This window comes from Monopterus albus, unplaced genomic scaffold (genome assembly GCF_001952655.1).
Source record: "Monopterus albus unplaced genomic scaffold, M_albus_1.0 scaffold182.1, whole genome shotgun sequence".
Classification (NCBI taxonomy): Eukaryota; Metazoa; Chordata; class Actinopteri; order Synbranchiformes; family Synbranchidae; genus Monopterus; species Monopterus albus.
The window spans coordinates 893,143-919,318 of NW_018128062.1; the positions used below are offsets into that span (position 1 = coordinate 893,143).

Below are 26,176 nucleotides of genomic sequence, written 5' to 3' on the forward strand. Positions count from 1 at the left end.
GCCCACCAGTTTCGGCAGGCCCAGGGTGCAGCTTCAACACAGGCCCCACCACAGCCCCAGGCCCTGCAGCAGGCCCAGCCCCAGGCTCAACCACAGCCTCAGGCACAGCAGCCTCCCATGATGCTGCAGGTGGATGGAGCCGGAGACACCTCTTCAGAGGAGGACGAGGATGAGGAGGAGGAGTATGATGAAGATGAAGAAGAGGAGAAGGACAAGGATGGAGGAGAGGACGGGCAGGTTGAGGAGGTGGGCACTGGTGGATGCAAGAAGTGATAAATCAATGTGTCACATTTTAGTCAGCAGACAGCCACTCAGTGTGTTTTCATGCCATTTGAGTCTTTTCCAGCTTTTCTAGGACATTCAGCGTTGCTTAACTTGTTGCTCTTCTTGACTCATCAGGAGCCACTGAACAGTGAGGATGATGTTAGTGATGCAGAGGACCAAGAGCTGTTTGATACAGAGAATGTAGTAGTATGCCAGTACGACAAGGTAAGAAACTAAACTGAAGTAACCTCTGTGTATACGTAGGTCCCTAAATTCTAATTCCCTTATATCTCTTGGTATAAAATATTAATTTGGACATGTTGGCCTTTTGCATTCCTAACTTATGTATTGTGTCATATGGACAAGGTGACAGATTTTGACATTCAGTAACCATAAAGTAGCATATTGAGGCAATTACCAGAGAGAAAATATCGATTAAAAACCACAACATAATAGTTTTGCTACACAAAAAAAACTTCAATGTGTAATTCTGGCTTAATAAAACATATTGTCAGATATCATAACCACAAGTTATATTTAGCCCATATTATACAGTCCCACTGTAAAGGATGACTATTTACTCATGGCTTTTAAATTGTTTATTTCCAGGCAGTTTCCTTCTCGGCACTGTCTTTATTGTTATTTGCTGCCATGAAGTAAACAAAGATTGCATTTCATAGTCCTCCATAGGGCTGCACCTAAACTATTTTAATAATCTGTCAGTTACTACTTTTAATAATCAGGTCGTTATTAAAAACAGCAAAGATCTGTTTTCAGCATTTATTGTTTAAAGAATGCTGGGTATATTTTATTGCTTTAGGTTTTCAGACTGTATTATACATTTGTCCTTATACTATGCTCTAGATGTGTGAATTTGCATACACAGTACACTGTCATGTATGGACTTCGACAAAACCATAACACTTGGTGTGGCTTACTGTTTTCTATAAGATTGATTCATCCTGTATTCTGTATTAATCATTGGCTGGATGTTGGACTTGTCGAGCACGTTTATAAAAATCAAATGATTTCGGCCAGTTATTTTTATGCCTGATAAACAGATTTCAAATTCTATTATAATTAAAAACACAGCTGGTGAGAGTCAGACAGATGTGTATTTCTCGATGACCGTTTTACCGACCACTTTGACAAAAACCAACAAGTCTTGTACTTGGTGTGAACATGTTTGGACCTTCACTACTCTCATTAAAGTTCCTATGTATAAAATTGGTTTAAATAAGGGACTCTTGCATTTCCTCACAACGTGTAAAGTTTACATTGCCAATTTGTGAGTGAGCGTCAACCTTTTGTGTGCATGGGCTAAAGGCGTTAGACTGTTTACTGTAAGCTCAAACAGTGACCATCTGCGCTGATTTTCCTTCTCTCAACTCCTCAGATTCACAGAAGTAAGAACAGATGGAAATTCCACCTGAAGGACGGGATCATGAATCTGAACGGGAGAGACTATGTCTTCTCCAAAGCCATTGGGGATGCCGAATGGTGAAGCAGACAAAATAAAACAGACAAAGCAACAGGAGCAGGAACTCTAACTCCTCCTATCCCATTAACAGACACTTCCTATGTCCTTCCCTATCCTGTCACTGGGTTCATTTCAGGAAACTGAATACCGAGTCTTGGAGAACACTGACAACCCTAAGGACTGTGAGGTACTGTAAAACCTGGGTGTCGTTTAAAACACTTGACTGGCCCTGTGGGATGACAAACCCTCTCGTTTTTCTTCTTCCTGGCCCCTCAACCTTTTTCCTGAGAATTCACAATGTAAGCATTTCACGTGTGTGAGGTGTAGTGGACCAGGGTGGCCTGACCTGCTCTACCACAGGAGGTCAGAGGTCATTCATTATAACCCCATAGACGAACACCTTCATAATACACTGTAGTTGATTGATTGACTGAATTGACTAATGTCCATGTTTAAATCCAAACGTAGTGCCACTGGTCAAGGCCTTTAGTGTGGCCAAAATCAACTTTTTGGCTTCTGATTTTTGTTCATGGATCATAATTCTTAGTTCATGTTTATAATAATGGTGTTCCAGAGCGTTTTATGTAGTGTTAAACAACCTGTTATGGTTTTAAACTTTTTTTTTTAATATTTCAAAGGGTTAAAACAAAGAAGGTAAAATTACATTAATCTTAAAATAAGAGAGTTGCATTAAGCAGCATTTCTTTTAAATCTTCTGTGGAGCGCTGAATCCAAAAATTATTTTCCTCATCGGCTTCCGTATAGCTTCATTCCATCTTTAACCCAAAATGCGACAAAAAGAAAAAACGGATCCACCACTGATTTAGTTTCATAACTGTACAAAATGTCTGAAGTTTGTCCTGTTGGTGTATCTTGGCTCTTATTTTAGTTCTCTGCAGCTGTCTGAATATTTGCACTGTCAGTTTATCGGTGTGTTGTGAAATCGAGTCAGGTTAATCAATAGTCACCACGTATAATCCCTTCTGTCCATTTGTGTGTACGTACGTGTGTGTGTGTGTGTGTGTGTGTGTGAGACATTTTGGTGAGTGTTTGTGTGTGCATGTTGATTTATGTGCATTCTCACAACTTTTCTCTGGTAATTTGTTAGATTACTTTTGCTTGCACAGCCCCTTTACAGTTTAAACAGTAAAATAGAGATTGAATTTGTTTTACTTCTGGCAGCGTGATTTTCTTTTCTATTTATTCCCAAAAGATAATGAAACTTTTTGATGAGGTTAGAAAGCTGCACCAAACTGTGCTCTTAACTAGTAAGTGTTCTTTTTTTCCTTTTTGGATGGACAAAGCACCGAAACGCTGGGTTCTGGATCATTTTGTCCACCATGTTTGTTTTTCTTCTTTGCTTCTGTTTTATTCATGACTTTTAAAATGAGAGTTTTCTATTTTCAACTTGGGGCACTGTGTGTTTCTCAGCTGTTTGTTTTTAGTGCCCCTGTTGCAGCAATTTGAAATAAAGTACATTTTTGAATGTTGTGTTGATTTGGTTGTTGGCTGCCCCTGTGGAGCAGTATGTTCCTTAAGAAACCATATTTACACCAAGGAAGCACAGATAAGATATTTGGTATAGAATGAAGGAGTGGAAAAATCATTTTTCTGTACTGTCACTTACATGATCTTAATTGGAAAAGAATGATTGTTTAATTTCCATTTTCCTCCACTAAAAATAATTGCATCACCATCTGCAAATACAAATGTGCCAAGGGAGAGGTTTTCAATTCATTTCAATTAGAGCACGGCGAGTAATCCTAGACTTTCAGAATTCAGCCTCCTATAGCTCTCCATGGTTGTTAGTCACTAAAAGTTAAACTAGCTCATAGTTGCTGATATTGCTGGATGTAGCGTGTGCCTTTGAACTGTTTCACCTCTGCTGTTCCCAAACCATAGGTGGCTTTTTGAAAAGGATGTTTAATTAAATGTATTCTCTTCATACTGATTGTTTTCTCATGTGTGTTCTGACTGCTGTTCCATTAATTAAGGAAATGTATTATTCATTAAATGTTTTGTTTTTTTTAAATCAAGTTTGGAGCAAAACCAGAAGGCTGTGCTTTGAGACAAGTCTTCTAGCTCTTACTGTACCGAACATCGACAGGACCAGTCGGGTTCAAAATGGGTTCTTAAATACTGGGCGTTATTTAACACAGTTGATGTAGTTAATACTTTATTTTCACACTGTGAACTGCTTCAGTTGCTTAGGTCAAGTTTGGATTCATTGTGCTACCACATCAGCAGAGAGGCTTGATGTTTTAACTGTTTATCAGTTAGCCAGGTCTTTCAACCACCATCCATTACTTTAACCTAACATTACTTTCTGCCTTTTATCTATTATTTTAAGCTTTATTGACTTAACTTCATCCATTTATTTTTATTTCCAGCCCTTTATCCACTCTAAGTCTCTTTAAAATAGATGGAATCATCCATTTCTCCATTACTGTAAGCTTTTCAACTCCTTGTTTAGCTGTTTCCATTACATTTATCTAATAGGATTAGCTAATATTTTAACAGTTAGACCATTTAAACAGTTTAGCCATTTAGCTATTTACCTGGAGTAAAAAGGTTTTATTTCTATCTGCTTAATTTTCCTTGACATAGTTGGTCAAAAGATTTTATGTGAGTCACACATATCTTGTAAAGTTTCCACAAATATATACTGTGCAGTATTTTTTGACAAATTATTCCACCCTCCGACCCCCATGTTGGCGGCCCTGTTAAAAGGTAATGTCAGTGTTGTGTAGCTTGTTTCTCCTTCCGCCATGTGGCTAAAACTTTCCCATAGCAGATTTAAGTGAGATATAAGGCCAGAGAGTGTTGAGATTTCTCCTGCTCACATTAATTTAAATTACCATCATCACATCTATATATGATCTTACAAGAAGCTAATGGTAAGTGCAAAGCAAATGTGTGTGATTACCCTTAGCTGTCACATCACATCAGCTTCAGTTCTAAGGCACAGGTATTCATTATATGACAAACTGATGAGGTCATTTCATACTAACCCTGTATTAACTAATGCATCACCACATCAGACTGGATAAGTTAAAATCCCAGACAGACAGTGGTGAATACAATATTGTGGACAATAGCTTACATCATTGAAGGCCAAAATTTGACATACGGGAGAAATTCAGTGGTTACAGGCAGTGAGAACAATGTTATCCGACGATTTGCTGCTTGTAAACGGTGCCAAAAAGAAAGAGTCAGAGCTAGGCACTTCCTCACTAAAGCAGCTGATTTAGAAGTAGCTCCAGATGATGGGTCAGGTCTGACACAGAGCTTTGTGGGTGCGGGGTGGGTACAGGTTTTCAAAATGGGACCCTTACAGGACTCTGGCTCATTTAATGTCCTGTTCATGACTGTGCATTGTGGGATTAGTGAATATTAGAAATGATATATTTAGAGAAGAAAAACAGACTCAGTGATAAGGGTTAAGAGTATACATGTAGCCTAGCACTCTGCTTTCCTCTGAAGATGTTATCTGCACTGTATGATGCAAAACTACACTATGGACACTTAAGTCCATCTTGCCATTATCACTTCACTGTATGAGCTTGATGATAGAGTGATTTTGTGGCACTCAGATCTGATGCATACAGCACTTACTATTATACTTTTCAACCAAAAAGACTTAAAAACAATTATCATTCATAAATGAGGGTTGTCTTTTTCTTCCTGCCAATAATTACATTTAATCAAAGACAGCAGATGATTTTAGCATCACAGCTCGCATGGGTCAACTGCCAAAACATTATGTTGGATATACATACATATATATATATAAGGCCAAAATTTGACATACGGGAGAAATTCAGTGGTTACAGGCAGTGAGAACAATGTTATCCGACGATTTGCTGCTTGTAAACGGTGCCAAAAAGAAAGAGTCAGAGCTAGGCACTTCCTCACTAAAGCAGCTGATTTAGAAGTAGCTCCAGATGATGGGTCAGGTCTGACACAGAGCTTTGTGGGTGCGGGGTGGGTACAGGTTTTCAAAATGGGACCCTTACAGGACTCTGGCTCATTTAATGTCCTGTTCATGACTGTGCATTGTGGGATTAGTGAATATTAGAAATGATATATTTAGAGAAGAAAAACAGACTCAGTGCTAAGGGTTAAGAGTATACATGTAGCCTAGCACTCTGCTTTCCTCTGAAGATGTTATCTGCACTGTCGTGAGGACTGTATGATGCAAAACTACACTATGGACACTTAAGTCCAGTCTCTCTCAGGTCCTCTACCAGAGGCCTGAGAGCCACCATTCAAAATCCTTATTTTCTTTCATGGAAGATGCAGCTATTTGTAAAGAGATTGCTGTGGGTAAAGATGCTCCCTTAACTATAATCTGCATCAGAGTTTGGTGTCACCAAGTTACTAGTCTTTAACAGTTTGTCTATAGTGTGTACCCATTTTTTTGCTACTGTAAGACTGAGGAAGAGACCAGCAGAAAGGCTTCACCGCCCTCTTGTGGTGAAAAGGTGTCAAATACACCCAGCTCTATCAGTCTACCTTAGAAGCGGCCTTATATGGATCTCAACATGTGTGTGTGGATGTCTGTCATATCAGGAGAGAGAGTAGAAGTGTGGGCCAGCTAGAGGGAACTAAAGATACCAACAAACAAACTGACAACATATCCATACTCCATCAAATCTGCACATCTGGGTTTACCAAAATGTAAATCTGACAACTCTTATTCAAAACATGCTGGATCAAGTTATTTTGATGCTTTACTTTTACAGAAGGATACATTTTTCATGTTTTCCATCAGAGGTGATGACATTCCCCAAATCAACCCCAACCTACTCAAATATTACAACATAATATACTCACACCATCTCAATGTTTATAGTTTTATTTGCAGACAATACACAGTGCAGTGCTGAATAAACACATAATAAACAAAGCATTGAATAAATGTTAATAAAAGAAAAGACAAAAAGAGAAAGTTCATTTGTTTATAAATGGGATAGGGTTATGGTCCAGAGCCAGTTGACAGTTCTTCATTGATATTAATAACAATTGTTGTGTTAAAACCCTCAAGCCCTTCTCAGGCAATCTTTCTTGATTTGGCGATCATTTTGGCCAGTCATATTATGGAGTCATGTGACTACCAGGGGCCCCAAGAGTTCTTTTTTGTGTGTGTATGTGTGTGTGTGTGCATTTGTGTGTGTGAGACAGACAGAGATTTACACACTGTCTCTCTCTCTCACACACACACCAAGGGGCCCCGAGAGTTTTTATTCTGTGTGTGTGTGTGTGTGTGTGTGTGTGTGTATGTGTGTGTGTTTGTGAGAGAGAGACAGATTTACACACACTCTCTTTCTCACACCGACACACCAGGGGCCCCCAAGAGTTTTTGTGTGTGTGGGTGGGGGTGGGGGGGCAACACTAAGGCTGTCATGAAAAATGACCATGGAGGGCACAAGGGTAGCCCTGTTCTTTTACTCCAGGGGGTGGCTCCTCTGTCCCAGTGGGTCGACAGTGACGCCGTCACTCCAGAGCCTGTGCCTGATGAGTTGTTAGTAATGGCGCCGCTCCAGCTCCTGCCTGTCTTCCTGAGATGTCCCGCCTCCAATGCTGGCCTGCTGAGGATATGTAATAATATTAATAAAGAGCCCCAAACCAAGTCTCAGGCCTTTTCACTTTGGTTCAAAATGTTAGGTTTACATATAATTAAGACTAAGACTAAAGATCAAGTCACACACAAATACTTTCTAAGCTCTTAAAAATACATGACAGATTTACAAGTTACTGTACAATGGATACTTTGTACTTGTCACTGGACATAAATTGGACAGTTGTGCTATGTGATTCCTGTTCTCCCTCCAGCTATCAGAAGCCATTTCACATTATCAGTTGATGAGAAATGTCTGATAGTTCAGGTGTATTAAGGAAGTTTTATGTCCATTTCAAAGTCCTGCACTGCAGCTGATGACAAATGTTTGATAGTTCCAGTGCATTAACAAAGTCTTTTGTCCATTTCATGTCCTGTTCACGACTGTGCATTGTGGTATTAGTGCATGTCAGAAATTTTACGTTTGAAGAAAAAACAAACCTACATGAAGCCTAGCACTCTGCTTTCCTCTGAGGATGTTATAAGCACTGTCATGGGGGACTGTATGATGCAAAACTACGCTGCAGACACTTTAATGCATGAAGTCTATCTTGCCGTCATCTCTTCAGTGTGTGCGTTTGATGATATAGTAATTTTGTGGCACTCAGATCTGATGCATACAGCACTTACTATTATACTTTTCAACCAAAAAGACCTAAAAACAATTATCATTCATAAATGAGGGATGTTTTTTTCTTCCTGCCATTAATTACAGTTAAGCAAAGACAGCAGATGACTTAATACACCCAGCTCTATCAGTCTTGGAAGTGGCCTTGCATGGCTATCAACATGTGTGCTGTGTGTGTGGAAGAAGAGAGAAGCAGAGAGTAGCAGTGTGTGCCAGCTAGAAAAAAGAAAGGAATGACTTGACTTTGCTCAACAGCCTCAGGTGGAAGAAGAAAGATTTCACAACTGAGTTGATTTGCTTGTCAAATCTTAACTCACCATCAAACATCACCCCTTGGTTTTCTACAGTTTACTTCAGATGATGAGCCAGGGTCAAAAGAAGTTAAGTTCACCAAGTCTCCAAAGAGCACACACACAGTTTTATTTTTAAGATTTAAAAAGTTAAGTGCCAAGTCTGTCAGACAGTCAAACAGTGGCTGTAATAACATCCCTCTCATTGCCTTCAATGATAAGTATATCTGAATGTTGTCTGCATATCAGTGAAAAGAAAGGCCATATTTCCTTAAGACAGATCTCAATGGAAGCATGTACAGTGAGAACAGAATGGGACCAAGCACAGATCCTCGGGGAACACCACAGGAAAGGATTGTTGAAGAGGATGAACAGGTACCATTATTAACAGTAAAACTTCTATTAGTGAGATAAGATCAAAACCAGTTAAGAACAGTACCTTGAATTCCTACGCACTGCTCCAAGCGAGACAAGAGGATTTCATGATCCATTGTATCAAAGGCAGAAGTGAGATCTAAAAGCACCAATAAAACCGAATCCCTGGCGTCCCTAGCCAGCAGGATGTCATTACTGATCTTTAATAATGCAGACTCAGTACTATGTTTTCGTTTAAAACCAGATTGAAATTGCTCCTCAATGCCATTATCTGCCAAAAAAGACTGGAGTTGGGTAAACATTTTCTCCAGAACTTTAGACATAAAAGGCAATTTAGAAACTCGTCTAAAATTAGAAAACAGTAAAGGATCAAGATTTGTCTTTTTGAGAAAAGGCCGGACAAACGCTTTTTTGAAAGCCTCTGGCACTGAACCTGCACTTGTCAAAAGGCTAGGCCCAACAGACTCAAAAACATCCTTATACAGTGTAGTTGACAAGCAATCCAAAGAACAGAGCTGTTGCTATTGGGTTCACCCCTCGCGCATGCGCAGTCTCGAAGCGATCCTTTCGTGCCCTGTGCCGTGCACTGGGCTGTCCCCAAACACCTGTGATCGGCTCCCTACACCAGCACTTTTTCTTCAGCTGGCGGGGCTGCTTACTGTCTCATCATTCCTCCTGTTTACACAGAGTATTATTCTGACACCCGAGGCTCCGACACATGCGCGGTAGCTCATAAAGCAATTGTTTCGAACCTCTGTACCGAGGCGTGTTTCGGTCACGTGACTAGTGACGTTTGAATCACTTGCGTGACGTCTGAAGCAGTTGGGTTGGTCAGATGTGAATGAATCACTTTGGATAGAGTGTGTTCAGAGATAGGATATATGAGCATATAGGGTTACACTCAGACGTGCCACATAAGAAACATGGTCTTCAACATGTGTCCATGTTTATTTGATATTTTATTGTGTCAGCTTGAAACCATCCAACCATGTAGTGTAGTGGAACAGGAATGTGCATGGCGAATCAAATCCCAAACAATCCATGAACCAATAAGTGACACGTCTTGACTGCACTTCAATTTCTTGACCACTAGATGTCCTACTCGAGCACTGTGTCATTGAAGCCTCGAGTAATGAACCATTTGTGTGAACACTGTGTCGAAGCTTCAACAAAGCCTCATTGGCCATCAAAAACATTTTTGCTCGTTTATCGTTTTGTCTGTGTTGTTTCATAATGGGATAGAGAGTTTTGCGCCGTTCGTTAATTTCCCGTGAGAATTGGTGGTTGAGTCCGTAATGTTTGCCTTTCAGTTCTTTATGTTTGTAATGTTTCAGTTTGGCCATTATTGGTCGGGGTGTTTTGTTTGAACGTGATCCAAGGCGGTGTACACGGTGAGAGGTGATCATGTTGACGGTGTCCGGTGGGATTTTTAGTTGATTCTTCATAAAGTCCTTAACCAGTATTTCGGGGTTGTCCGGTGATTGTTCTGGAATGCCGGTGTTCTGCCAATTCTTCATACCTTATCAGATCTTCATACCCAAACTGTCTGCGCATGCGCATTAGGCTCTGCGCATGCGCAGTTATGGACTGACTAACCCCACCCCGATCCATCCCCCTAACCCTAACCACTTTGTGAACGGTGGGTAGCACGTTTTGATAGGTAGCAAAATCTGACAAAACACCGGTAAAAATCAGGTTATCGCGCATGTTTCTGGTTTGAATATCCACTATCGTTTCTTTCATTATTGTTTTCTTTCAAGACGGAGTCCATTTTTTTGCTGAGGGTTTTGACGGATACTTGGAGAGAGTTGTTTGACTGTTGTAACTTTTCAATGTAATTGTGAGCGAATTTAAGGCTTGTCCAGAGTTCTTTTATTTTCTCATGAAGTGTGACCAGTAAATCGAGTTTTTTATTGATGGATGAACACTGACCTCAATGTCTGTCGTCTGTAGATCGCTTGTATCCGTATAAGAAGTCTTTTTCAGTCTGTTTGGTTTTGGCGTATAGTGTTGGTTTGTACTGGCGGCATCCATACTGCAGTGGATGTAGTATTGGTCGATGAATGATTCCGGGTCCGATAAATCCTCCAGTATGTGAAAGGTCCGTTCCGGTTATTGGCAGCAGTTTGCAATTCAGATGGATTGCTCGTGTAAAACCAGTAGTGGGTTATTAAGTCCACAAAAAATATTAGCAAATAGTTAGCAAAGTGTTTTGATTATCTTCAGTGACTGTGCGTCGCCATGTTGAATCCCCCGCGCTGTCTCACGATCTCGCGATAGTCTGACGTCATCGCCCTTGATAACAAACAGGCTTCTCTCTGCTTGTGTTTCTCCTGCCCCAGAACAAGTCGGTTTTGACCCATGTCTTAAATCAGCCATAAACTACACTCAACTTAGACTTTACAGTGGTAATATATTGAAGTAGAGAATCACTATCCCCTCATCTGGTGATGTTTATGGTGGTGGAACGTCATAGGCCACTAGACAAAAACCATACAGCCCCACTGTGTATGTGGGTGTCATGTCTCCCCAGCCACGATAGCTCAAACTGAGGCAAAGCCTGTTGAAATGCAGGCAGATGGGAATTAAAACAGGTAGGTAGGTAGGTACGTGAGACTTTATTGATCCCACAATGGGGAAATTACTGTGTTCCAGCAGCAATAGAAGAACTAGAACTTTAATATAAATACAAAATGAAAAGCAGAACAGGTAATTATACAAAATGTAGTGGTGGTGTCTGTAAAAGCAAATTTTGAAGAAAGAGGAGCCCTTCACCTGCAAAATTTCAGTGGGCAGCTCAGGTTTGTTTTGTTTTTTTATTGTGCCCACCGTGGTACATTTCCTCCTGAGAAGTTCTTGACCAAGGTCATAGCTGGTAAAAAAAAAATTGTCACACGTGATATTGTGACCCTGCAGTCGAGTAATCATATCGAGGACTACACATTTTCCTTGGTTTTTCTCAAGTGTGCCACTCGCAGGTTTGCCTGTGTAAATCTGTAGATTCCATGCATAGCTGTTTTTTGCATCACAGGCTGCCCAGATTTTTATGCCGTATTTGTCTGGCTTACTGGGCATGTATTGCTGGAAGGGGCATTTTCCACGGAAAGTGACAAAACGTTCATCTACTGTCACCTCTGGCCCTGGGTTGAACATCAGCGGAAGGAGCTGCACCCATCTCTTCCAGACATCCCTGATGGGAGCAAGATTGTCAGATTTTGCGCTAGTATCTCTGTTGTCAAATCTGAGGACTCTTGATATCATTCGAAAGGTCTGAAGTGATATTGTTGCCCAGAAAATATTTCTGCCTGTCATCATATCCCAGAGACTATCAGTGGCCTCATTGCTGGATCTGTACAGTCCAGCAGGAAGAACACCAATACAAACATCCAGGTATTCCTCAGCCATGTCATTCCACATGTTGCCGTGGACTTTTTTTCCTTCAAGGATTATCATAGCAATGATGACGTTTTTTTGTGACAATGGCATAAAAAGATCAAAACATCTCTTGATCAAATAATAATTTTCACCAGAGCCTTTTATAGTTTAGTGAAATTGTTTTTGTTTGTTTTATTTTGTTTGGAGGTTCCTGACAAAGTCAAAAAATTTATGTTACTTTTATGCATTTAAAACCTAAAACGGGTCGGTGCCGACCCAAACACAAGAGGAAGGTGTTGTAAATATAAAAGGACTAGCAGTGGTGGAAGATGTACTCAGATTGTTTACTACACATTTCCTTACTGTGCACATGACAATAAACACTTTGAGTCTTGAAGTAATTCATCATGCATACTGGCATATTTCACATTAATGTATATCATCTTTCAGGATTATCATTCTTGATGCATTATTGCATTTAATGTTGCAGTTGGTAAAGGTGAAGCTCATTTTAACTACCATGTATACTTATAATTTGATTTACTGCTGGGTAGCTTGTGAATTTCCAACTAGGGATCAGTCTTGATTACACTGTATTTTATAAAGTTAATCTGATTCTGAAAATAATTATATAGCCTAACTAGTGTTATCAGATCAGTGTGGTGGAGTGAAAAGTATAAATGTAGTGAAGTTGAAGTAGTAAGCAAGAGAAAATGGAAAATACTCAAGTAGAATAGGCTACTTCAAAATTATATTTGAGTAAATGTACTTAGTTACTTTCCAACTCTTGTGACTGGAGCTTCCTAAGAAATCAGAATTAAACTGTGTGAGCTACAGACAATATCCCCATAACAAAGTATGTATCAACACCAGCCCAAAACATTTACAAAACACAAGCAATTTCAGAGGATCAGAAAAATCCTGTACAGGACCTGTTTTAATTAACTTAAATCTTTAATTTAAAAAAACTATATAAAAGTACTCACGTTGACATCACTGCGATAGTTAAGCACTTTTTTCTTTTTGTCAAATGAGAAATATCTTGATTTCACTCAGATATAGTGTGTTGTTGATCAGAAGTTGGTTGATTTCACTCAGAAGTAAAAGTTAGACAATTTTGAGAACTAAAGGAAAATCACATGCACTGCACTTTTCTCATCACAGTTGGGTTAATGTTTGTGTTCAATCTGTGCACAGTTTTGTAGAACAACTTGTTTGTTTGTTTTTTAAAACATAACGTTACCTAGTGAACTAGTTTTGCCCAGATATAAACTGTTTCAATAATTCTACATGTACTTTTTTGTCAGCTGATTCGGGGCCACTATAAAACATTTGGGAGTTGGGCCTATATGATCACCTTTTTGTCACACAAGATGTGGACTACACCTATAGTTTAGCTATGTGTTGTTTTCAAAGGTGGATTAAATTTTCAAACACAAAACATCATTTTGTGCACATAATCGTGCAGTTTTTTTCTCATGATGTCAGAATATACAGGATGTAAATATAAAATGTTCTGCATACTTATCACTGTGCTCTTTACACAATCACCTTCAAAGAAATTCCAGGTGGTGTCTTTTAAATATGTACAGTTACATAACGACACTGATCGCTGCAAAGTCAAACACACACTCTGAATCATGTCTTCAAGCTGTGTGCTGCAGTTCTGCACACTCTTCATCAGTGTGTGTGTGAAGCAGGCACAGGTCAGGGCTGCACCTCAAACAGTGGTGTACCTGGAGTTGATACCAACATTCACTTTACAAAGATCTTTTTCACATCAGTTTAAATTGTTAAACGGATTTATTTTTACATTAAAGGGTATTCCTGAATGTAGGAATATTGGAGCTGCAGAAACTTTGGAATACAGTAGCACCATCAGTACCTGCACCTTTCTAACCTACAGAGATGCACTCTGATACTACTGCTGTAGGAGAACACATGTAGTATACATTAAGCTGTGGGGCTCACCTAATAAAGTACATCAGGTAGTAAAATAAACCACCATATAGTTTCCATTCCAGCCTTTTCTTCTTAATCTCATGGTGATTAATCAGTGAAAGAAATCAATGTGTTTACTGTAGTCTACAGTTACTTTAATACTTAGTTTTTAAAGACTTAAATCTTCAGTTACAAGACTTACAGTATAGTACAGTAAAACAGCATTTACAATGTGGTCACAAACTGTGCGCACTCTGTGACTTTCAAGTAGAATCAGTCATTTTTTACCCCATAATTTGTCCTTCATGCATTTCTTGCTCAGTGGTTACATCATATTCAGCCCAGAGGAGTGGAGGTGCACTTATTACTTACTGGGAGTGCTCCGATGTGAACGCAGGGACGCCCTGAGTGCATCCGCACTCAGCCGGGGCACTGCTGACCTCACAGGTCCAGGACGTATCCCAGCATTCCACTGACTCTGGCGCAGCAGGGTCTCGGCGGTCTCCTTAGTGACAGGGTAGTCATTACTGCAAGATGCCCTTTGGGGTTGAGTTTGGGTGTGATGATGAGGAGGAGGAGGAGGAGAATGGTGGGCTTTGGAGCTGGAGCTGAGGAACATCTGAAGGAGGAGAAAAACACGTTCTCAGAGAACTGGGGTTACCTTGATAACAAGCCTCTGCGGAAAAAAAGAAATTCAACATGATGCAAAAATACTGAATATTATACAATATTTCACATTAGTTCCTGTGTCCAGGCATTAAAATAAATGTAAGTATGATGATCTCACCAAAGCCTGAATAATAAATGTCACAGTGTCCTTTATCTCACCCTGTGCTCCCCCTCTCTGAAACATCACTATCTGTATAATTCGGCTTTCCCCCGTCAGCTCCCCCTCTGAGCAGCTCGTCATTAACATGAATTCCTGTGTGAACATTGCTCCATAATGCATGATGCTTCTGGCTGCACTGTCTCAAGAGAATCCTCCACATTTACCCGCTCCCTTTGATTCAAACTAGGAGGTTGCAGTCACAGTGTGGTTACGCTGCTGATGATGAATGGAACGTGCTTTACCAAAGATTTGGCTTTCCGTAGCTTGTAATTTGCCTCAGACAGTGTTTTCTTGTTGCCGTTGCCTGGCTCCAGTGTGGTAGCTCTGCCTTTCATTTGCCTGCAGAAAGGGATTGTCAGTGAGCAGGTGAAACAACAAGGTGAACATTTCAGTCCATCTGCATTGCCATCAGTCATTTATTTCAAACTGCTTCTTTATATATTCAATAGCTGTATTTATGTTTTGGTCTCAGTGAGGATGGTCAAATAAAAAACATGGCTGCTGTTCTGCAAATAATGATTTGTGACACCTTTCATTAGAAAGAAGTGCTATGACGTTAACTCAACATGTAGTTCTTTGAGGATTTAGCCCATATGAAACATTCAATTTAAAAAAATCTACATTTCAAAAATGAGTGTGATTTTGAGGTGGCACAGTGGCGTGATGGTTAGTACTGTCGCCTCACAGCAAGAAAGTTCTGGGCCAACCCGATACCTTTGAGTGTGCATGGTTGTTTGTCTATGTGTCAGCCCTGTGATAAACTGGCGACCTGTCCAGGGTGGACCCCACCTCTCACCTCAGCTGGGATAGCCCCCCAACCCTGTGATAGCTGTGATATACTGTTGTCCAGCACATAAATTCACAATGTGTCAGTTTTACAATTCAGCTTTTGTACAGGTTCAACAAATGAGATGTGACATGTAGGAGCTGTTTTCACTTGTCTTTATGCTAAGCTAAGCTAACGTGTACCTGGCTGTAGCTTCATATTTATTGAACAAAAAAGATCATCCTAACTCTTGGCAAAAAGTGATTAACTGTTCCTTTAAAAGAGCTGAAAGTCTTCATAACATCATAAACAAATTACGACCTTAAGTTGTTTAAAATGAAATGAACCCTCAATGAGAAATTAATAGTAGCCTGTTCCTGGTAAAGGGGTGGATTTGTGTACATTATAGTGAGGAGCTGAAAATGCATGTAGATCATTTTTATGCTGTTGTACAGTTTTCTACAGTCCCGTTTTGTTGGGAACAACCACCTTTTTTGTTGCTTTTCATTTTATGCCAAATTGTGTGATTGAAGCCTAAAATGAAATTCAAATTTGACTGGAAGGTTGATGTTCCCTGCAGTCTTACGTGCTTGGTGTCTGTTCCATGTGGTCCAGATTGTCCAGGTAGTTGAAGCGAAGTGTGTCTTTAGGACATCTGTCAGAATCTCTCCATGGTGGAAGTGCATAGGCCTGTTTTTCTTTTCTTAGTCCCGTACTGGAGCTGCTTCTAAGTGGCTGGCTGGTGGACGCCAACCGCTCCTCAGTGAGGGAAGCTAGTCCTGCTGTCTCTTCATGTCTACTGCTGGTTTGTGTTACACCTGGAACCATAAACTGATGCTGGGATGAGGCAATCTGGAGGTGGATAATACACCTTTTTAATGTAACATCAGTTTGTTTTGCATAAAATGTCCTGAGCCATAATACTGAATATCTGAGAACAGAATCATGTTTGACTGCTGAGTTGATATCCTGACCTGTGGCTGGGTGAGTCGCAGCTCCTGGACAGTCTGGATGTAATGTCTCTTCCAGACACCCTGCTCAAATGGTGTGGGGGAGAAGTTTATGCACCAGCCAAGCCTCAGACACTTTGGCATCCACAGCCGGTCCAGTTCTACAATGGTCTTCCAGTGCCAGCTCACCTTAAAAAAGCAGTAAAACATAGTTATCAGCTGGATAAGTTATTGTTAGGTCATTAATGCTAACAACTTTGCAGGTCAGTATGGTGAGTTGGTGTACCTGGGCACATCGACAGAGGCTGCGGGGGTCAAGGAAGGAGAAGACGTAGAGGCTGAGGGCTCTGGGCAGTAGGCAGGTGAAATCTGCAGCCTGCAGGGGGAGCCGTCTGCTCACACTGAGACTCAGGAACCTGAGCTGCTCCACTGAGCAGCTCAGCACAATGTCCTGCAGCACCAGCTTCCTCTGACTGTCAGACCACCTGTCAAACTATGACAAGATGGAAGAAGGTAACGGACCACCTTCACATGCACTGGATCAGTTGAAGTGAGCTGCTTTTTTTTCTGTGCTGCTTGTTTGCTGTCAGCTTACCCACTTTGCCAGAAGACTATGTCTCTCTTCAAACACCTGAGGAAGATGAGTAAGACGGAATCACATCAAACTGCACTGCTCTGGTCATACAACAACAAAGACTCATCAGAATATACTGCTGCGTACATATTGGTGCCATTTTCTGCAGAAAATGTGCATTTATTTTTTGATGTGTTCAGTCCATTTTACTGATCATACATGTGTATTTTTACTTTGGTGAGATGTTGAATGCAAGACCTTTACTTGTAACGGAATATTCTTTACACTGTGGTGTTGCTCCTTTTCATGCTCCACAAATGTGTATTCCACAAAATAAAAACTGTACTATATCTATAAATAACTTGTTTTTGGCTGACTGTACTGTTTCACAGACAAACTGACCTGACCTTGCAGTTGGCCATAGGATGGTTGAGAGGCGTCCAGGTGCTCAGTTTGGTCTGCGCCATAACACGGTTTGTGGATGACCTCTGTGCATGTGGCATTGCTCAGTAACAGCTGAGTAGAGATGATGTGTTACAATGCAGTAAACAAAACTTTAATTGCATGCTTGATGCTACTCTCTTACATTTTGTGTAACCTTGCTGTGTGCAGCATACAATACTGTCTAAGCGTTGTTTAAACAATGTGCCACTATAGACTCTGCCAGCTTTTATCACACAAATAGATAAAATCTTTAATAAAGATCCAGCTGATAATCTTGGCTCTTTGTCAAATGTCTTTTTTCTTTCCCATCTGTCTTTATTATTATATTTCTTTCAACTGTTACAATAATCTCCATCTTCCCAACTCTGGAAAAACTAATAAACATTTTCAAAGACAAAACGGCAAAAATCTAATCTGACACACATTCTGTAATCTCCAATAATATATGAGTGAAAGTACACTGCTGCTAATCACTGTACTACACAACCCTCTGCTATTTAACTCACCATCAGTTCTCCTCAGCTGGTGAAAAGAAGTAAGTACAACGCCTAAACACACTTTCTGTTGATGTGCATATGGCCTTTGAGTCCATATAATCAACTCTTCTTCTGTCCACTTCCCTGTACACAGTTTACTTGTTTCCATAGTAACACTATGTGCACTCCCCTTACATGGACTGGCTGTGGCAGCATGTCAAGCACAGGGGGGTGGGGTGCTGCAAAACAAACTATGGTGGAGTATGTGTGGACTGTGCAGGTGTCAGTGGCTCTAATTATGACAAATATAGCTAACTCAGAAGACCTGACACTGAGACAGCAAAAAATAGTACCGCTTGTATGCTACGGTGTGCATGATTCACAGGCAGGTGACAAATGAAAGGAAAACATAAAAAGTGTTTCACGTGCCACCAGAACAGCTTCAGTGCACCTTGGCATTGACTCTCCAAGTCTCTGAACTCTATTGGAGGATCAACATCATTCTTTCAAAACATATCCCCTCATTTGGTGTTTTGATGATGATGGTAGTGGAGTCGCTGTCTAACACATTGGTCCAAAATCCCCCATAGGTGTTCACCTGGTTGAAATCTGGTGACTGTGAAGGCCACAGCATATGAGTCACATCATTTTCATCCTCATCAAACCATTCAGTGACTCCTCCTGTCCTACGGATCAGGGCACTATCATCAACTCATTATTCAAGGTCTGATCTTTAATTCATTTGTCACATCTGTGTTTTGGACACTGAAAATATATGATTTTCCTGTGCACTAACTTACAAAAGTCATCCCGAATTGAGGGCAGCTGGAATGAATGTTATCAAATTAATCAGATACAATGGATCAAACCTGTAAATGTTTAAATAATGTTGGCGTTATTTTTCTCTGCAATAACGCACCCGTTAAGTTAAAAGCGCTGCTATAAGGTTGTACTGTGGCCTTTTTGCTGATGCTCTGCTAAAACACTGAAGTTTATTCAAGAGCAGAAGGCGTGCTCGTGCATGGATGGGCGGCCGCGCGCAAAGAGGACAGAAGACCCGCAGCTAACAGAAGGAGAGTTGCGTCAAATCACGCACATAGGCAGAGCAACACCCGAAACAAAGTAATGTTCAAGCTTCGTTCAGGTCTTTTACTTGAATAAAAACAAACATGCCATTTAAAGTACAACCAATTTAATCAAAATGAAGAGTTATTTGCAAAATATAGCCATTTTTTTAGACCTTTGCATAAGCGGTCAAACAGGTGCAAATGAAATATCTTTCCGGTTTTATTTGTAGTCACATAATAGCCTACAAAACCCAGATTTGTTCATGACAAAAATATATAAACATTTTCCAACTATTGTTTATTATTAGTTTTTATTCACTGAAAATGTAATCGTAAAATTTAGTTCAAGAAACCCTCAAAATTGGAAGCTACTTGCTGCAACAACTTATTGTATGAGGTGGCAACGAAATAAAAACAAAACTTTCATAACGTCAATACAAGTTTAAGTTACTGGCACATTAATTTTATGTTATCTCGGTGTTTATGTGGATAACATCTGAGGTTGTCGTCTTTCTGCCAACACAGTTCAACGTGCTGCTAGTAGAGACGGTAGTGTGTTTCTGGGCGAGGCTTTTAATTTGACAGTCTTGACAGGATTCATTTTTTTAAAGTCGCAAAATTGACGCTAGGTGGGGGGCGGGGGCGGAGGACAGAGAGGAGGGTAGAGAGGAGGGTGCTGGAGGACGGGTGTGCACTCATTGTTACCAAGTCGAGGAGCGGCGGAGATATCGTCTGTACACGTGAATGTTTGGCACAACATTCAGGTAAAGTTGCCTTTAATTTAACCACCTCACATTCACGTTTCCCACGGACAACCGCCTCCATCGCCGCCCGGCTGGTGCGGTGGTTGGACACCGGTACAGAGCGGGCTACGTTTACCTCACGGGTACTATCAGTTAGGATGAAGTAACCGTCTTCTTTTGTCTCGCTGCGTTGCTTCATGTTTCTGGTTAATTCCACCAGTTTTTCAGTAATGAGCCGGTTAGAGCGGGCAGAGACCAACAAATATCCCAGTAGCCTCCCACTAACGTTCGTTAGCCCCGCACACGTATGGAACGGTTCATTTATGGATTCCCTGTAGGAGCCATAGGAGGAGCCCGTCGGTAACACAGGACTACAGACGCAATAATATCACATTAAGATGAACCTACGTGTCCATTGAGCTGTGCTGCTAATAGAGACGCCTGTTCAGGAAAGTTTGGTTGTTGTTTTACGTGTCAGTGAATGGAAAGCCTTGTTTCTGGTGTGCACTGTTCAGTAAATGGAGCAGCCTCTGCTATGAAAAAAGGTCAAATTAAAAGCAGGCTCAACTTTTTTAGAATTGTGGTTAATCTATAAATTACACCACCACTACTACATCAGTATTATAAATAATACAACTAATTATGATACGTCATCTCTGCCAACTACCACAAAAAGCTGTAAATAGCCATGGAAGTGTTGTCATAATGATTTGTTTGTTTTGTTCTATGATAAAATGCTGTTTAGTATAATTATCTCACACCGCCCACCCACAACAGTTGGTGACCTGAAATGCAATTACCAACCCTCTTGTCCAGTTCTTGTGTTTTTCATTTCCACCATGTAGTTAGTTGAATTTTCATTTAAAAAAATAATTTCTGGTTTGCCCATTAAAGAAAACTATAGCTGCAGAATAACTTGCTAATGTTAAGATTATAGGGTTTGAACAGGTCTGTATTTTGAAATGTTGTGGTTTTATTTTCCAGATAGCAGACTGAGCATCTCCAGGCGTGGTTGCCATTGATATTTCTTGGAATCATCTTTGTAGTCTGCTGAGCCAAGAGAGGCAGGATTGATAGCCATTTGGTCACAGCACCCTCAGGTGACACACTGCTACCAGACTCGCCATGGTGATGGATGCAGCCAGCTTCAGGAATGGCTGTGTTGGACTGTGTTGCTCAACCCCAACTGTTTCTCTGTGATCAGACCAGTAAACAGTCCTTACGTCTAGCCAGCTCCCCTTCCTGGTGAATGAGCCAGATGCTGACAAGGCTTGGCCCCTCTTTCTCAGCAGTCGTCCTCTGCTCCTTTCGTCTCTCCCCTCCACCAGTCATGGATCTCCTGTGGGTGCTGTCCGTGTCCATGCTAACAGCGTGTGTTGCCATCCCCATGGACGCGGCAGCAGGGAGCCACAGCCTGTTCACCTGCGAACCCATCACCCTGCGCATGTGTCAGGGCCTGCCCTACAACTCCACCTTCATGCCCAACATACTGAACCACTACGACCAGCAAACCGCTGCTCTTGCCATGGAGGTACAGTACGCTGCTGATGTGAAAAGTTAAATTATGGAGGGTAGTACAGTTATTTGCTGATAACGGGAGAAAAATTTAAATTTAAAATTTAGAAAAATTCTATGGATTATAAAAAATGTCATTGCGAGGCTTTTGACATTGTCGTGGGCATAGATACACCTTTAATCACAAAGGAAGGAAATGATTATTAAATCAAAACTGATTCAAATGATTAATTTGCCAGCTATTTTCTTGATTCATCTTTTTGTGTATAAAATGTCAGAAAACTGTCTGACTGGCCAAATAGACTCGGAGAAGGATCTGCTACAGAGCATATCTTCTGTTTTTCCACCTGACCTTTCCTCTTTTATTGACGCTCTTAGTTTTCTTGTCACTTGATCTGTGTTACTGACCTTTGTTGAGCTTTTTTTTCCCCTCTGGTCTTTTCTAAAACTGAAGCACTGATTATTTGACTTTTAGTAAAAACTTAACTGGCAGCTGCTTTGATAAAAGGGTTTAGTCGTTTTGCACACTAAGATTCCAAATCATGAACCTTGAACAGAAAGTGACTAACAGGCGTCTGTTAAATACAAATATCTGCAGTGTATTGATTTTAACCTACCTTGATGAAATTGAGTTAAATATATGGACTTAGAATGCAAATAGGAAATGAATCAGACCGGGTGGTATTTAAACAAATTATTTTAACTACAATAATTTATAACTCGAGAGTTGTAATTTATTTTTGCCAAAGTAGCATAACCCACAATAGCCACATTTATGGGAAGCATGTTAGAAGTAAAGTTCAGTTTTCCTTATTTATTTATTTTTTTAAACAATGTGACCTTTTCCCTTTCTTTCTCCATCCTCCTTTTTTCCTGAGTTTGGCCCTTACAGTCCAGTTTTCCCTGGATGCCGTTTCTCTGTTGTGGCGCAAGCTGTTGCAGCAGTAAAACAATAAAATTGACAAATCTGCAGACACACACAGTTACAAAGTGTAAGTCACACTGACAACATTTACACTATATATACTGTGGATATTACACAGGGGTTTGTGAAGAAATTAGTCTTGCCTTTATGTTGAATTAGCGATTCAGTGTGTCTGCTGCTCTGCCTGCCCCAGGGATGTCTGTAGCAGGAGACCGGAAGGAACGTTTGGTTCTTCTCAAAACGGTGGCAGTTAATTTGTGTCTTTTTTTTCCTCAACACGTTTCTTGCGACCCTGTTGACTATTTGCAGCAAAACGTTGGTTCTGTGACTGTAATTTCAAGAGTGCCGTAACCCTCTGAGAGGCTTTTTACAGTTTTTGACTTTTTACAGTCGGTTAAGTCTCTTTTTTTGGCCCATTTTGCCTGATGAAAAGAAAATGCCCAATAATTATGCACACACACACACACACACACACACACACACATATATATATATATATATATATATTTGTTGGCGTCTTCATTTAAACGACCCTTCTTCACCCTCAGATGATTGTATTCTTCCGGATTCACGCCAGTCACATGAAGATACATCACTGACACGCCCACCAGCTAGGTCTGAATTCTCCTGGTCTGTTCACACGTTGGCTCAATCGTATGTCACATGGATTTGTAGTAGGGAGCTGGCAGGGTAAAGTCCATTTAATATATGGGCCAACTGATTTGGACATTTGCATTCTCGCATACAGCTTGTGTATGTGCTGAGAGTTGGTGTTATCAGTGTGCTAACCTACTTTAATTTAGCTCCTGTAGCTCCAAGGGCTGGGAGTGTGTGATCAAAATGTTAAGAAGAAAGTTAAGTCTTAATATTTGTCCCTGAGGGGCCTGAGAATAGTATCATTAGATGGCACTAATTAAACAGGGTGTGCTGTTCTAGAATGGTTTCTGGCAGCACATCTGGCATAGTGACAGACACAGGGATTTACTACAACATGTAGAGACTCTTCACCAAAAGGCATTTTACATAGCAGGCTTTTGAGCAATTAGTCAACTTAGTTTGGGAGTAAAGATTCTGAACTGTTCTTTGTTTGTTTCACTTTTGTTCAGTTGGTGGATTAAAGCTAAATCCATGTTTTATTGTCTCTGCCTCTTAGATAATCTATAGATTTACCAGATGCACCATCTGACTGTTGTGGCTTTGTTATCCACTTTGAAATGTCGACTTCCACACCAAACCACAATCATGTAGCAGATGCATTATATCGTTAAGTAAATCCCATCCTTTATACAGGCTGATCCCTCTGGAAGCTCAGTCAGACTGCACCACAACCTTAGACTGACTGGTCTGTTGAATGGACTGTCTGCCTAGTATCTGTATGTCAGTCCATTCATCTATCATCTCTTTTTCTCAGTTTATCCATTTTAAGCATCATACTGACATTACCTTTCTTTAACCCTCACCCCACCCAGGCAGGGTGCGTGGATGTCACTGTGTGGAGCCCTGCCAACCATCTGTGCCTACGCCACTTCACTGTACTAGTACTTAGCATAGTCATGGTGAGTGAGCTGGAGCGTTGTCTCACCAAAATCCAGGGTTATGTAAGCTCCTAAATATGCCCTGGCTGGCTGTGGCAGGTTCACAGCTGTAATTGCTTTTGGAATTAATGCAGACCCCCCCCCATCTGCCTTGTCTGTTCAAGATTTTTCATAGTGTGATTTTTGATGGAGGCTGTGAAGGAAAACAGGTTGAATCTTAATGTGTAAATCATATATCATTTTCTCGTGTCCAAGATGTTTCATTGAGGCCGAGGTACACCCGATCACACTGTGTGGGTTGCAGTGAACGGAGCGGGAGGCACTTCTGTTTTAGATGGTGTTCGCTTTGATTGGTCATGGATCCACAATTAAGTCTCTTTTAGTGCTCAGAAATGTCTGTTGGGACTGAAAAAAGCATGGAAACCCAGTAGGTTCCAAATGGCTGAGACTGTGCCTCTGTTTGGCTCTGGTTTTCCAGATAACTCACCCTAGATCCAGTTCCTGGGAGAATTCAAAGCCTATAGATGCTGAGGGCAGCCAAATGAGAATTGACAGTTGATTTTAAAGGGAATTAGGTCCATTGAATAGGCACGATAATGATGATGAATGCCTTGCACCGTGGAGAAACTGGGAGCTGGACGAGAACCAACGCCTGCCGTTCATGCAGTTTTTGTCTAAACCCTGTGAAGTGGTGTCTCTTTGAATTAGTTTTCTCATGTCTTACTTTTCAAGGTTTTAGTTAGTTTTTTTTTGTGATATCGAGGCAGTTAGTTATTATATTTATATAAGGTATTTTTATAGGTTTATAAACTTTCAGATGTTATTTTGTCTTTTGAGAGGAACCTTTTTAAACCTGCCATCCTCCAGTAAGAGGGGACAGATTGGCCTGTCAGTAATGTACTGCAAACCACACAGACTGGGTATATACAGGGATCAGAGGGTTTTTTTTACTATATTGGACAAATATTTTTATGGCTGTTTGAAATGGACACAGTACAGACAAGGTGATTTCTAAAAACAGGATTCTATATTTGTGTGTTCATCCTCGCTCAGTCAGTCATCGTTGACCGCCAAATGACCTCACAGCTGAAGTGGGACAAGCAGCCTCAGGGCTGGGAAATGATTATTTCTGTGCCACAGGGATATTGTGCTACACTCATAAGATAAGTGGGAGTGTGGCAGATTTGACTGGCATCACAAAAACAAATGAGCTAAAATCCCCTTCTCTGGAAACAGATGCACACTGTAGTCACCAGATAAGTGTAAAGCAACGTGGGCTCAGCGAAGTAAATGAATTATACTGGTTTGAACTGTCTGCCATTCAGAACAGGCGGTGCTAGGATCGCACCTCAGTGAAGAAATACACAGTTTTTGCTGTATACTGTATTTCTGTAATGGAAATGTTGTTCTGCAGCCCCGTGTTTTGTTACAAAGTGGAGATAATGTTTCCCTAGCCTGGGACCAAAGCATACCATTGTAAACATCTTGCAATCAACAAAAAATGCCTATGTTAAAAGGAAAATGGCTCCCTTTTGTCATTTGGCAGCCTTCTGAGACATTTAGCAGGAAGCCAACACCAAGCCAACAAATCACTTTTAATGGGTGGAAGAAAAAAGTCCCAGGAATATTGTCATGAGAGAAATTCTGTGAGAAAGGTCACTGTCATCTAAATGAAGGAAGATGACCGAGTTATTCTGCCTATCTGGGGCCTTTTTTCAGTCCATCATGTTTCCATGGATTGGTTGTGTTTTGTTTTACTGCTGTGTGAAGGGTGTGATGCAAAGGCACTTCTCTGTTCAGGTCACTAAATCAGCCTCGTGTCTCAGGTTTACAACACATCCAGATAAACTGTGTCATGTTACAGCTGCTGCGTAGAATAACCTAGATACTCCACCCATCCCGTGTGAATGGCTTTGTAAAGGGGGGGTGAGATGTGGCTGTGAGTCTCTGTAAAATGCTGATGAAGCTCTCTGATGGCTGCAAGTCTGTGAAAACATGCTGCAGAAAAGTACACCATGTAACATGCTTATTGTGTTAGCTAGTAAAGACATGTCCAGTTCAGCACACACACACACACACACACACAACATGGTCTGATAAATCCTACCTAGCGTGACCCAGGCTATAAAAGAGCCTCTTGTTTTATTTAATGTCCAACACCATGTTTATTGGCTGAGGAGTGAATGAGATGTGCATCCAGAGAGCAAGTCGCTGGTCCACAACAACCTCTGTGTGTGTGTGTAAGTATGTATGAACATGACACACTGTCAGAGTGCCAGGTTTTCAAACACTTTAACGGTGAATGACACGGCTGACTCAGTCGACACATCCCTCCTCCCCCCACCCCCCATCTCTTTTGTCCTCCCCCTCCCCCTACGC

At 40.8% G+C, this 26,176-nt stretch overlaps 3 protein-coding genes across 5 annotated transcripts in view; 2 read left to right on the top strand and 1 right to left on the bottom strand.

Annotated features, from left to right (window-relative positions):
* The window catches only part of LOC109969829 (general transcription factor IIA, 1), a 12,325-nt gene extending 8,636 nt beyond the window's left edge, over window positions 1–3,689 (top strand). The window contains 3 exon segments of the mRNA XM_020617010.1: window positions 19–246; window positions 400–489; window positions 1,661–3,689. Of these exon segments, the coding sequence (XP_020472666.1) occupies window positions 19–246; window positions 400–489; window positions 1,661–1,768 (426 nt within the window). The 3' untranslated portion in view covers window positions 1,769–3,689.
* Window positions 3,690–7,012: 3,323 nt separating this feature from the next.
* Window positions 7,013–18,137, bottom strand: fbxo16 (F-box protein 16). 3 transcript variants are annotated; one of them, XM_020616938.1, is made up of 9 exons: window positions 18,043–18,137; window positions 17,495–17,608; window positions 17,114–17,149; window positions 16,805–17,011; window positions 16,543–16,707; window positions 16,155–16,420; window positions 15,045–15,141; window positions 14,346–14,592; window positions 7,013–7,335 (listed from the first exon to the last, which is right to left on the bottom strand). In XM_020616938.1, exons 1-9 carry the CDS (start codon window positions 18,043–18,045, stop codon window positions 7,241–7,243), a joined length of 1,230 nt encoding a protein of 409 aa, XP_020472594.1. In that variant the 5' UTR covers window positions 18,046–18,137; the 3' UTR covers window positions 7,013–7,240. The 3 variants fall into 3 exon arrangements, with proteins under 3 accessions (XP_020472594.1, XP_020472595.1, XP_020472596.1); XM_020616940.1 differs by lacking the exon at window positions 7,013–7,335 and adding an exon at window positions 13,652–13,768; XM_020616939.1 differs by lacking the exon at window positions 18,043–18,137 and having other exon boundaries at window positions 17,500–17,571.
* A 1,576-nt stretch (window positions 18,138–19,713) lies between these two features.
* Window positions 19,714–26,176, top strand: part of fzd3a (frizzled class receptor 3a) — a 19,495-nt gene continuing 13,032 nt past the window's right edge. The window contains exons 1-2 of the mRNA XM_020616978.1: window positions 19,714–19,843; window positions 20,807–21,353. Of these exons, the coding sequence (XP_020472634.1) occupies window positions 21,072–21,353 (282 nt within the window). The 5' untranslated portion in view covers window positions 19,714–19,843; window positions 20,807–21,071. The remainder of the gene's footprint in view (window positions 19,844–20,806; window positions 21,354–26,176) is intronic.

Excerpts from the sequence above, each read along its gene's own strand:
- fbxo16 (XM_020616938.1), bottom strand. Across the intron at positions 16,421-16,542 it reads TGCGACTCACCCAGCCACAG|ATTGCCTCATCCCAGCATCA; the intron begins GTCAGGATATCA and ends ATCCACCTCCAG. Across the intron at positions 14,593-15,044 it reads TACGGAAAGCCAAATCTTTG|ATGTTCCTCAGCTCCAGCTC; the intron begins GTAAAGCACGTT and ends CTCCTCCTTCAG.